Source organism: Heloderma suspectum, chromosome 2 (genome assembly GCF_057233095.1).
Source record: "Heloderma suspectum isolate Gila_16-S chromosome 2, 16-S_ref, whole genome shotgun sequence".
NCBI lineage: Eukaryota > Metazoa > Chordata > Lepidosauria > Squamata > Helodermatidae > Heloderma > Heloderma suspectum.
This window is the reverse complement of record NC_139459.1, coordinates 162,147,794-162,160,997: the sequence shown is the minus strand read 5'-3', so window position 1 is coordinate 162,160,997 and position 13,204 is coordinate 162,147,794. Positions and strand designations below refer to the sequence as shown.

Below are 13,204 nucleotides of genomic sequence, written 5' to 3'. Positions count from 1 at the left end.
CCAATATATATAACCCAGCATCCTGCTTCTCTCAGTGTCCAACTATATGCGTATGGAAAGCCCACAAGCAGAGCATCAGGGCAATAAGCCTCTCCTGCTGCTGTTCCCCATTAACGACATACTGTCTCTGACACAGAAGAGGTAGTAACAGCTTTTCTACACCAGGCTATTAATAATTCTATCTGCCTTCAGTTTCATCACAGAACTGAGATCCGAGCTCTACACAAAGAACTTTTCACAAGCAGAAAGAGTGTTTTTTTCCTGCTTTCCTGCCACATAACCTCTAGGTGAAGTCGTGCTGCAGTGGAACAGTGCAAATACGCAAGTAGTTCTTTTGCTCTCAGAAATAATACCCAATTTTCCCTCACTGTAAAAAAACACGGGAAAGTGCTCTGAAAAAAGAAGTGAAACTGGAGAATCGTAATGTCATCTAAAGAACATGTGAGTAAGGAGTGCACAATAAATGCCTCTTTTAGAAAAGCTCATTTAGCCACTGATAGCCTTATCTTTCATTAAGTTGACTAATCCACTTTTAAAGCCTTCTAAGGGCTAAACTACATGCTACACTAAATCGTAGCATGTAGCTGCTCCTAACTTTTTTTTACTTTAGTGTAAGTACATGGGGCCATGATCCAGACTGGGACCACTGTATATGTGTCAGTGATGATACATTTCCCCACCCAGCCACTTCCCCCTTAAATTCAGCCCTTCTTGCATGAGGGCTAAAGAAAAGTGGAAATCTCCATTGGTGCTTTGGGGGGGAGGGGGTGGCAAATTTAGGAGGGAAAGTGGCTGGGTGGGAATGTCTAGCCCCACCCCATGTACAGAGGTCCCAATCTGGATTGGGACATCATGCACTTACACTAAAGTAAAAAAAAAGTTGGGATCAGCTACATGCAATGTATTTAACATAGCGACCAGGTTTGTACAATCACCGCAGTAAGCCGTGGCTTATTTTAAGCCATACGACACATGGCGGTGGCTATTTTGAATATTCAGCCCCTGGAGGGAGATTACCATGGTTTATCACATCATCCAAACCTGGGCTGCACAGGCTGTTTGAAAGCTATACTTTAGCCCTGAGCTGATGGCCTTCACCACATCTTGTGGCAATGAATTACATATGTTCACTGTGCACTTTGTGAAGAGTTTTTTCTTTTCTGTGTATATTTTAGGGCTCCATCAGTAGTAAAGGAGGGGGCCAACATCAAACTCTAAACCACGCCCTGTTTGCGAAGGTGACAGTTGCGCCGCCCCCTGTTGAGACGGGAAGTCCCGCCCTAGCAGGAAGCCCCACGTATGCGATCAGCTGACCCCGGTCATATGACCTTCAGGGTCACCTGACAGGGGACATGTGACCCCTCTACGAACTCGCCATGCCACCGTGGACCCATAGGAATTGGTTTTAGAGCCCTAGTTGGTATGGGTATAGAGATGGCCCACGGGGCCTTTTCCAAGCCACGCCCGGATTGGTCCTGCGGGGTCATGTGACCCCTCTACGAACTCGCAGAGCCGCCGTGGACCAATAGGAAGAGGTCTTAGAGCCTAGCCCTGTAAGGTCACGCCCCGCAACCCCATTGACCAATAGGGACCGCCTTGCCCCCAGAAAAACAGCCTTTTATCATGCCCAGACACATTTTCTGCACAGAGAACATGGCGCAGCCAAGTACCTCTCCAGGGCCATCTGGTATTCTGCCACTGGCTGCAGGACGTGACCCCCGAAAACGGTATATTAGTACCAGTTCTGATGACTCTGCTTTTCCATCACCTAAACTTCTACGCGAGGAGGAGGCCGAGGTTTCCCAAATGTGGCAGAACATGTTGGAAGCCATTTCACTAGAGAACATTGTAGCACAGGTAAGATTTCAATGTTTCTATCTATGTGTATGGATGGATGGTTGGATGGGATATTTTATGGTGGTTTCCGAAGTTTGCAAAAGGGTTACAGGCAGGATACAGCTTCATAATAGATTGTACCATTTTTTCAGGACCCCTGTGTGAATAATGTTGGTGCAGAAGGTCTTGGAAAAACTGTTGAAATTAAAGCAGAGGGCCCATCACCGGTGGCATTATGGAAGATGGCCTCAATAGGAAACTTTCAAATACAGGTACGTGTGATTATTTGTAGCATTGTTATTAAAGACATGCTGTGTGTGTGTTTAGGAGACACCAAAAGTATTTTCTTAATTTTGTTTTTTAGGGTTGTGCTGATCTGTCAACGGGGCAGCCAGGCCCTGTCATCCTGAAAAGTATTCTAGGCCTGGAAGCGGATGAAACAAGCTTCAGCTCACCCAGAAAGCGCCGCAGAGCAATGCAATGTATTGTCAGAGCCACTACATGATACATGTATTGGATGTATAATCGATGCACCAAGACAATCCTCATATGAATGCGTATCTTGGCCAAAGAGTGTCATCTCTAGAAAGCTGAGAATTGTATGTGGGAAAATATGTTTTAAAAGTATACTGCATATTATTACTCTAATCGGATATAGTGAAAATTGTCTCGAGATCACACAAGAGTCTGTTAACAAAATGTTGATATTGGTGACTAAAATTGGGCATTCACACAGAGCTCTGAAACTGCTGGATAAAACCCTGAAAAATACTGATCATGTATTTTTAAATCATGTAATGAAAGTGATTAGAAAAAGGTCCTATAAATATTATCTTACATCTGTAAAGCAAAACTCTGAATAAAATGGCTCATGTGAAAACTGCTCCTTGAAAGGAAGGGAGAGAGCACAGTTGGCGGGTGACTCCTACCTCTGCTGCTTGACAGCTGGTGCCTCCCACCTGTTCTTCCCTCCTTGCCAAGAGGATCCCCGCTCAGGATCTCCTGGGTGCGACATGCCCTGCAGCCCATCCTCAATGCCTTCATCAACCTGACTGCACCTCCAACAACCGAAAACAACAGCCACCCAGACATAGTGGTTTCTTCGTGCTATTGGAGAATTTCACAGGGAGGTCATGGCGCTCCTATTCCGTGGGCTGGAAAAAGTACCACGTTTTTTGTGTTTGAGGAAAACATGGGATACCCTGGGAGAAGTGGCAGGAAACACCCTGGAGGCATCACTATAGGGCCCACTCTCAATAGCAAGATAAAAGCTCGGTGTGAAGAAGCCCTTAAGGTCTCCAAACATATTTCCACATTATGCATTTAGCGTAGAAGTGCCACTCTTCAATCACTTAGGGCACTTCCACATGGAGGGTTCTAGTGCTATCAGTCAGAAGGCACTGTAGAGCAATTCCATATTTTCCTCCTTAACGGATATTCTGCAGTAAGAGACAAGATTGAAGTAGTGGTGGGAAAACACTGAAGAATTATGAGTGTTAGTTGACATTGTCTGGACCCCCACATCTGGAATCAGCCTTGCCTTTTATGGAGAAATCTACATGACATCATCATCACACTGTTGTTCTTCCATGTTTTCTCTGTGCTCCTTCCATCTTTTCACAGGCCACAGAAAATCCAACATTTTCTGGAAAGAATGGAGGAGTAGTGCAATCTCCCCAGATCCAGATGACCCTAGCACTACCTTTCTATCTTTTCCAAGTGGTGTGATGTTGATATGAGTGGTGATGTATTGAGCAGATGAACCTGTTGACACTTTGGCATTCCTTCACTATTATCTTTCTGGTTGGTGCAATTTTATCAACATTAAAAAAGATCTTTAATTACCACTAAAACACAATTTCGGCTACCTTTTAAAAATCCGCACAATAGCACTTACATGAAAGTGCTGTAGTACTAATTGAAAGATGTGTTACACCCTCACACACACAAAAAAACAACAAACACACACCCTGTTTCCTTTCTGTCACAGAATCTCAGAATCATAGGGTTGGAGGGCCTACAAGACCATTGAGTCCAACCCCCTGCTCAATGCAGGAAGCCTGCAAGTACTAACCAGGGCTGACCCTGCTTAGCTTCCGAGATCAGGCGCATCCAGCCCTTTGCACTTTAGCCATTTGTGATCTTTATATCTATGCTAAAAGAGTTAATATCTAAAAAAAAATTCTGAATTGATCACATCCTTGCAGTTTAACATTTTCTTACTCTGTATAACCACCATGTGGGAACCATGAAAGACTTCCAGTCAAAACCTGTTGCATTTGCTCTTTGTGACTGCCTTTCCAATGAAGCAATATGCAGTATACATATGTACTCATAGTGGAGGGCTGTGTGAATACAGTTTGTCTTTCTTTCACATGTCCAATGTAGTTAAATGCACTGCTGAAATCTGCTTTTTGGTTTGAAAATATAAACAGAAAAAGGAGTTATATCTTCCTTATGTGGTGGGAACTTCAGAGGACCCCTTAGTGTTCTGAACTTTCCTTTGTTATTTTTGTTGCAGTCTTGGGGACCACTTGAAATTCCACCAGACAGAACTGATTACAGATTAACAACCACCACCAATCTAGAGGATAGCAGGAAGGGCTATTGCAGTTACCTGTGATTCCTTCCTGCCTTCCAGCATAAACTAGAACTGAAATTCATAAGCCAAGGAATGGGTGGAATAGTTCAAAAACTATTGACATTCTACTGGCACAGAATTTGTAGAAAAACAGTAAGTGAGAGAGAAAGCATATCAAAGGTGTGGAGGAAATAGAATTGCTGTGCTGGGTAGAACTATTGGTCCTCCATACATTGCAGTCCATTTTAAGCAAACAGACTGCCAAAGCTGGTAATTCTACTTCCCATGGGACTTGGAAGTAGGCTGTAGACATTTCTCCCTATAGATCAACCTGCAGATGGAGCATTTCTCTCCTCCTTCCAACCCACCTTCTGCAGCTTCTGTGAGATGGAAGTTAAGGAGTGACTTTCTAGGTCAAGGAGGTATCCCTACAGTTTGTCTGGGGACTCTTTCTCAGTTATCTCACCTGGGCTGTGTAATCCAGTTCAACTGCAACCAATGCTTCAGTATCTCCTTCTGTCAAAAAATATGATATGTCCCGAGTCAAATGCAGATGTACAGTCCCATGAACAGGCTTTCCATACGTGTACCTGTATCAGAACACAGAAGGTGGTGGGTGAGAACAGAACCATATTTTAGACTATACAGTAAACATTCATGATGACCTATCTAGGAAATAAAACAAGTGGAAAAAATGGGATGAGAAATACCAGGAAACGGAAACAGCAAGGTGACATACTGAACTGAAAGGGTTATCATTCCACAAGGGAATTAACAGCCCCAAACTAAGAGATCCATTCAGAGCAAGGCTCCCCCTATGAATTCTCACTGAAAGAAAAGGTATCAGATCCCACAGCTCCCAAAGCAAGAATTTGGGGTGTTACAGGATTTTCCTTTTGCAAGAATAAGCTGGAAATATTATTTTATTCATATCAAAACAACCTGTATGAGTGAATGAGTGAGTGACAGACAGACAGACAGTATTTTTGTAACATACCAGCAAAGGAAAAGAAGCTTTCTGGCTAAAATGTCAGGGCTAAACTAAACAATATGCTAAATATGCAGCTTGCAGTTTACCCTCCTTTTTTACTTGCAAGAAAGTGCACAGTGGAAGGCCCCAATCTGGATCAGGACCACTATGCAGAGATGGGGGAAGTTTAAGCCTTCCCTCTCAGCCATTTGTTTTCCTAAATCACACACACACACACCTGCACAGGGGTTTCTTTTTCTTAGCTCCTGTTTGGGGGTGGGGGGAAATCACACACTTACTTAAGTAAAAGAGAAAGAGGGTATGCTGCACCCTGTTTAATGTAACGTATTGTGTAGTTTAGACCACTGTCAAGGACAGTTGGATTTTGTGGCAAAAAGAATCCAAGTTAGAACAAACATATTTCTTTTAACAAATACCATGGGTACTTGGAACATCCTTTTTCCTACTGTAATGTGTTCCTAGAAGGGTACTTCCAGACAAGATTTTTTTATCATGCCATTGCCCTGCCTCATCTCAGGGGTCCAGATGTCATCATCGTCCAGCTCTAACCTCCCTTGTTTTCCCAACCCTTCTTCTGCTAAGGAGGGAAAAACAGAATAGCTGCACAAAGCCTTCTAGTTAGTAACACTAGGGCTTTCTTCACACAGAGCTTTTATCCTGCTATTGAGATGGCTCTCTCATGGAAGTTTGTGGGCTCCTTAGATGCTTGAGTTCGCTCCGTGAAGCGAGATCAATGAAAGACAATGGGAGGCTCAGATATAGGGAGAAGGAGGGGGAAGGGGTTGGGGGTAAAGGAAGCACATGAAAAAGGGAGTCATTGTGATCCTACATTTAAAATGGAAGCAGAAAGCCCCATTTTAAATGCAGGATTGTAGGCTGGTGTAGAGATGCTCTAGGAGCCCTTTGTCTGGAAGCACCTCAGAAATGGAGGAGGAGAGATGATACAGTATTGGTACCCCTCTACTCTGTGGTTATGGCTGGTGATGAAGTACTGTTCCCCAGCAACCATATGCCAATACCAACAAGATTTTACTAACCTGCCAAACACTTTGATTTGAATTTCTTCATCTGAATTGGTAACTAGCTGTGGGACTTTAAACAACACTTCATATTTAGGTAGCACTGTAACAGAGAGAGTAGAAGGGAGCAGGTTGAGAGCATGCTTCTACAACATTATCTGAAAAAAAGCCTGAAAAAGGTTAAGAGGTGAGGGCACAACTAGATCAGTTGGCAGGGGATCTGTAATCTGATCTCCAGTGGAGTTTTTAAAAATGAAAGGGAGTGACTGCCCCCTCCCATTTTGTTTGGGCCAATGGTGTGGGGGATGGGAACTAACCTGCACCACTTTCCCAGTTCGAATCATACCCCTCTTTCTCCAGAGCTGTCTCTATGTTTGTCCCTGCTTGGCAATTAGCAACTCTGGAGGAGGAGGAGGAGGGGTGTGATTTGGATTTGGAACACAGCACATGGGAGGGGGAAGGGTTAACCCCCTTCCCCTGCACCACAGCCCCAATCCAAGCTGGGTCCCCCGGTGGCTGCCCTTAGTTGTTCGCACAGCCTTCCCCGTATAGGACTGCAACTCACATCATTCCTGGCCAACATAAGAGTGCAGTCCAACACATCGGGAGAGCACCAGATTGGGGAAGCCTGCTTTAACAACTCTCAGTGACTTGTGCAGGTGCACCCTGATTCACACATAATTTGGAAATACATGAGTTCAATCTCAAAATCACCACCACATCTAAAGGTGCATCAGAATTTGTAATACTGGAATTACATTATGGTGTCAGCTGGAGAAAGGAAGTATGTCAGCACCAGCCAAAGCCCTAGATGTGCCTCCTCTCTGAGACAGATACATATATTATAATTCTACCTTTGCATTTGCACACTGCAGGCAAATATGCAACTCAGGAGAATGCCCTAAATCAGGGGTGGGTAATTTGTGGATCTCCAGATGTTTTGGCCTACAGTTCAGCCTTAGCCAGCATAGCCAATGGTGAGGGATGATGGGAGCAGTAGACCAAAAGAGCTTGGAGGGTCACAAATCATTCACCCTGCCTTAAATGCTGACCCGTGGAACGAGCCGGGTACTCTTACAGCACTTGCATATGGGTTCCATATACAATGAACAAGCCATAACACTCAGTTGACCTAGCCTCATAGCCACTGTGCAGTGGGGTCAGCAGCTGATGGCCCTGAGCCTAATCTAACTGAGGGGAGCCGCTGATAGCCAGTGATGTAGTGGAGCCAGGACTGACAGGGATGCGCCACAGGCACTTTCTTATTAGCAGGGTCACTGATGTCATCTGCCACCCCTCCCCCTTCAGGCTGCCCTGTGCTCAGCTGCAAATCCTCACAGTGGCTGTAGGGAGTGCAGGTGGCGGGGTGGGGGAGGATGAATTTTCCCAGCAACACTCTTTTGTCCCCTGTTGTAATGCAAAGTATTTTGACTTGGTCAGGCATAGGCAATTGAGCGGTATTAGCTTTATAAAAGATCTTCTCCCTGTTAGAATTGGTTTGTTCACATAGATCAACACAGCAGCCTGAACTTTTGGACTATGGGGATGTTATGATGAGTGCCTGCACTTCCAAATTTACCATACGACCACTGCTGACAGCAGAAAACATCCTGTCCGTCTGGCTGCTCACTTCCTCCCTCTTTGATCAGGTTGCTGCAATGGCAACACATACTAGGTGATCATGAAAGCTGGTGTAGCTCAGTGGCTAGTGGCTGTGAAGAAGGAAGTCCTCCTCACCTCAGCCACATGGGTACTTGTGTGTTTTGCCCTGTGGGGCAAATAGCACCTGGAAGGGCAATTTCAATTAGAGCAGGGGTGGGTGACGGGTGGCCCTCCAGATGTTTTGCTCTATAACTTGCATCAGCCCTAATCAGCATAGCCAAAGGTGAGGGATGATGGGAATTGAAGGCCAAAACATCTGGAGGGCCACAAGTCGCCCACCCCTGAATTAGGGAAAGTCAGGGAAGGAAGAAGTTAACCCCAACAAACATGGCAGCCCTGACTGGATTTGGCTTCTGCTGGGTGATTTGATTTTTAAAAATCCAAATGGACACAAGAGATCCTGTCCATGGTGCTCCTACATCACATCTCATTTATCCCTAAATGTGTACTTTAAAAAAAAACAAAACCTCCAGATCAGGAGTGGAGAACCTCGTTCAGCCTGAGGGCCAGATTCAAATTCAGAGAAGCCTTTGGGCTGCATTCTGGTGGTGAGCAGGGCCAAAGGCAAAAGGGGCAGGGCCAAAAATGACAGCATATTGTAGCTTAAAGCTCTTCATGCTAATAACTGAGCCTCAGCAGAGGCATTTCAGCTTTTCAGAATGGGAAAATAGGGCAAAAAAGCTGGGAAACCACCAAACAATCAGTGGTTGGGTGAAAGGGTGCGTGGCCATTTTGGAAACCTTGTTGGGCCAAGTTGGAGCCCCAACAGGGACGGATTTGGCCACCGGGCCTGAGGTTCCCCACCCCTACTCTAGGTGTTTGGCAGGGAAATCTGTTATTTTCCTTTGAAATTATGATTCCTCAGAGTTATTTTGAGTATTCCTGTCACAGTCTGCTGGCTATGCAATATACCTTTGATTTCACTTCGATCTCTATCAAATATTGGGTGGATGTAATGTAATATGGGCAGGGTCCACATTAGAGGGTGTCTCAAAGGCTTTCTGTGACATTTAATCAACAGCTGGTATACTTTCCACCTCTTCCCAGGCTTTCCTGAATTAGAGCTCCACTCCTGGTTTTGTTCCAGGAAAGTCAGTCATCATCATGGCGATCACTCATGACCAAGTAAAGATTGTCTTCCAAAGATAGAGTCTGTATAGATAACTCTTTAAAAGGATTAGACAGATTCATAGAAGATAGGTCAATCAACACATTAATCTCTAGCAGTGGGTCTGCAGGTGGCTGTAAAGGCCAATTCTCGATCTACACAGCCTCCCACAGTGAGGACATAGGTTTCGAGGTGGAAGGCGGTCACGGTGAGGGTTCGCTTGACGTGCCTTCCGCTGAGCTCATTTCTCCCTTTCGCTCTGTACTCGTGCTTCTTCAAAGTCCACAGCACCTTTAATATAGGCTGACCTCCAGTTGGAACGCTCACGAGTTAGAGCTTCCCAATTCTCAATGCTTACGTTACATTTTTTAAGATTAGCTTTAAGAACATCTTTAAATCTCTTTTGCTGTCCACCAATATTCTGTTTTCCATTCATAAGTTGGGAATAGAGTAACTGCTTTGGAAGACGATAATCAGGCATTCGAACAACATGGCCGATCCAGCGAAGTTGATGTTGGAGAATCATTGTTTCAACACTGGTGGTCTTTGCTTCTTCCAGTACACTCACATTAGTCCGTCTGTCTTCCCAAGTAATTTGCAGAATTTTTCGGAGGCAGCATTGGTGGAATTTTTCGAGAAGTTGGAAGTGGCGTTTGTAGATGGTCCATGTTTCACAGGCGTACAGTAAGGTTGGTAGTACAATGGCTTTGTAAACAAGCATTTTGGTCTCCCTGTGAATGTCCCGATCTTCAAACACTCTACACTTCATTCGGGAGAATGCTACAGTCGCAGAGCTCAGGCGATGCTGAATTTCAGCGTTGATGTCAGCTTTTGTGGAGAGATGGCTGCCAAGATAAGAAAAGTGATCGACATTCTCCATTGATTGATGGATTGATGGCACTACAGAGGGATTGGTTTGTGCTTGCTGGTAAAGCACTTTGGTTTTTTTTGATGTTAAGAGAGAGGCTGAGCTTTTCATATGCTTCTGCGAAGATGTTTAGGATAGTTTGGAGATTTTCCTCTGAATGTGCAAAGATTACATTATCATCAGCATACTGAAGTTCTATGACAGAGGATGTAATTACCTTACTTTTTGCTTTCAGCCTACTGAGATTAAAAAGTTTTCCATCTGTTCGATATATGATTTCTACACCAGTGGGAAGTTTCCCTTCAACAAGTTGTAGAATCATAGCGATGAAGATAGCAAATAAGGTTGGAGCAATGACGCATCCCTGTTTAACGCCTGATCCCACTTTGAATGGATCACTTTGACAGCCATTGTTATCCAAGATTGTTGCCATCATGTCATCATGGAGGAGCTGCAAGATGTTCACAAATTTATTAGAGCATCCGGTTTTCAGAAGGATGGTCCAGAGAGCAGTACGATTTACAGTGTCGAAGGCCTCAGTCAGATCAATAAACACCATGTGCAGGGCTTGGTTGCTCCCTGCATTTTTCTTGGAGCTGTCGTGTGGTGAAGATCATATCCACTGTCCCCCTGGAAGGGGAGAAGCCATTTTGGGATTCAGGGAGGATGTCTTCTGAGATAGGTAAAAGGCGATTTGCGAGGATCCTTGCCAGGATTTTGCCTGCCGTAGCTAGAAGGGAGATGCCTCGATAGTTTCCACAATCTGTTCTATCACCCTTTTTAAAGAGAGTAATAATTATGGCATCCCTGAAGTCTGCTGGGATCTCCTCCCTCATCCAGATGTTTTCGATGAGCTTGTGAAGCTGTTGTGTAGCTTCAGGCCCACCTTCTTTAAAGACTTCAACAGGGATCCCATCAGATCCACTAGCTTTATTATTTTTCATTTGGTTAATGGCTTTACTGACTTCCTCCAAACTAGGGGATACTGCAAGCTCATCTCTGGTTTGTTTTTGTGTGATTTGCGAGAAAACCTCATCAGCCACAATAGAGTTACGGTTAAGGAGGTTGTGGTAATGCTCTTTCCAACACAGTGCAATAGACTCTTTGTCCTTTAGAAGTTGGGCACCATCTATTGAGCATAAGGGGTTTGTACCATGGTTTGTTGGTCTGTAGATGGCCTTTGTGGCATTAAAAAAGCCCCATGCGTCATGGGCATCTGCAAAATGCTGGATTTCTTGAGCTTTCTTTATCCACCAGGAGTTCTTAAGTTCTCTAGTTCTTCTTTGGACCTCAGCCTTTGCAATGGCATAGATTTTTTTCTTAGCGGCACAGTTGATGTCTTTTTGCCATATTTGGAAAGCTTTTCTTTTCCTATCAACAATATGTTCAATCTCCCTATCATTCTCATCAAACCAGTCATGATGTTTCTTAGTTTGGTATCCGATAGTTTGTTCATAGGCTGTGATAATGGAGGTCTTCAGTTTATTTCAGTGTTCCTCGACATTTTCAGCAGGTTCTATAGGTAGATGTTCCTTGAGGGTTGTTTGAAAGCAGGCTCACTTAATAGGGTCTTGAAGGGCTTGGGTGTTCATTTTACGCCTTGGCTTTCTTCCTTGGAGCCTGCGTTGAGGGATAATCTTAATGGCCATCGTGGAACGAATTAATCGGTGGTCTGTCCAGAAGTCATCAGCACTTGTCATGGCTCTAGTGAGGAGTACATCGCAGCAATCTCTGGCAGGGACAATTACATAATCTAGAATATGCCAGTGCTTTGACGGAGGGTGCTTCCATGATGTTTTAAATTTATTTTTCTGACGAAAAAGTGTGTTGGTAATGACAAGTTTATGCTCTGCACATTTAGTCAGAAGTAGAAGTCCATTCTGGTTGCTATTGCCGACTCCTTCTTTCCCAATGGTCCCTGGCCACAAATCAAAATCATGCCCAACTCTTGCACTGAAATTGCCCAGGGGGATGATTTTATCCTCCTTAGGTATCTCTGATAAGATGGTGTCCAGTAGGGAGTAAAAATTTTCTTTGATGTCTTCGTCAGCATCTAACGTTGGTGCATAGGCACTTAGAATAGTTGCCTGCTGTTTTTTGGCGAGTTTTATTCAGAGGGTTGAGAGTCGTTCGTTAATGTCAGTAGGAACTTCTGACAAGAGCTTCATAAGATCATTTTTAATAGCAAAGCCTACTCCATGTATTCGTCGTTCTTGTTCAGGCAGTCCTTTCCAGAAGAAGGTGTAACCTCCTTTTTCTTCCTTCAGTTGTCCCTCTCCTGCTCTTCAAGTTTCTTGGAGTGCTGCTATGTCAATGTTAAAATGTCTCAGCTCCCTTGCAATGATGGCAGTCCTGCGTTCAGGGTGTCCACTATCTGTATTGTCCAGCAGAGTCCGTATATTCCATGTTCCAAAGTTCATTTGTCTTTTGCGACTGCTAAATGGTGACCCCACTGGACGTGGTAATCCAGTCAGGGAGAAGATGAGGCAGACTATGTTTAGGGCACCTTTTCTAGCCCCTCCCCATAAGGGGTGAGCAGAGTGGATCCTGAATAGGACTGCTTAGTCATGGATACAGCTGCCGAACTACTCAACTGCCTCGGTCCTTGAGTCAGGATGAGTGAATCTGTATCCACCACCCATGTGCCTGTCCATGACTAGGGGCTTCCGGATTTCACAGTCCTGCCCCCGTTGCCATTCGCCGATCGTCATGGGACTTTTGGTTGGTTGGGTTTAGATTGGAAGACGCCTGTGCGTGAATTTGTTTTATGTGTGGAGATCACTGCACAATGATCAACACGCAGTCTTCTCAGAAAAGGCTCTAATCCAATGGCATGAATATCATGACAATTGGTGGTCCTTTATCTGCTGCAGCCTTCATCCGCCTTCTCAGCCGTTGTAACATACACCTTGTTATCTTCCGCCTGTTCTGCCATTGGGGACTTTCTTGGATTGTTCTTTGTCTGGTTCCTCCCCCTTGACCTTGCCGCCATGGGTGACCCTGCTGGGAGTACATAACTCCCAAGGGCTTCGCTCACAGGGTTCATTGGAACACACAAGCCCACTCACCACAGCAAGGTGACAATCCAGCAAGTAGGGGAAAGTCAGTACCACATTAAAGAGTACTACTAACTTTGCTG

General features: G+C 44.7%; 1 protein-coding gene across 1 annotated transcript in view; it reads right to left on the bottom strand.

Moving 5' to 3' along the window:
* LOC146353035 (alpha-2-macroglobulin-like protein 1) overlaps nt 1-13,204 on the bottom strand; it is a 95,896-nt gene that overhangs the window by 62,925 nt on the left and 19,767 nt on the right. The window contains exons 8-9 of the mRNA XM_084835508.1: nt 6,446-6,530; nt 4,884-5,007 (exon numbers count right to left, since the gene is read on the bottom strand). Coding sequence (XP_084691634.1) covers nt 4,884-5,007; nt 6,446-6,530 — 209 coding nt within the window. The remainder of the gene's footprint in view (nt 1-4,883; nt 5,008-6,445; nt 6,531-13,204) is intronic.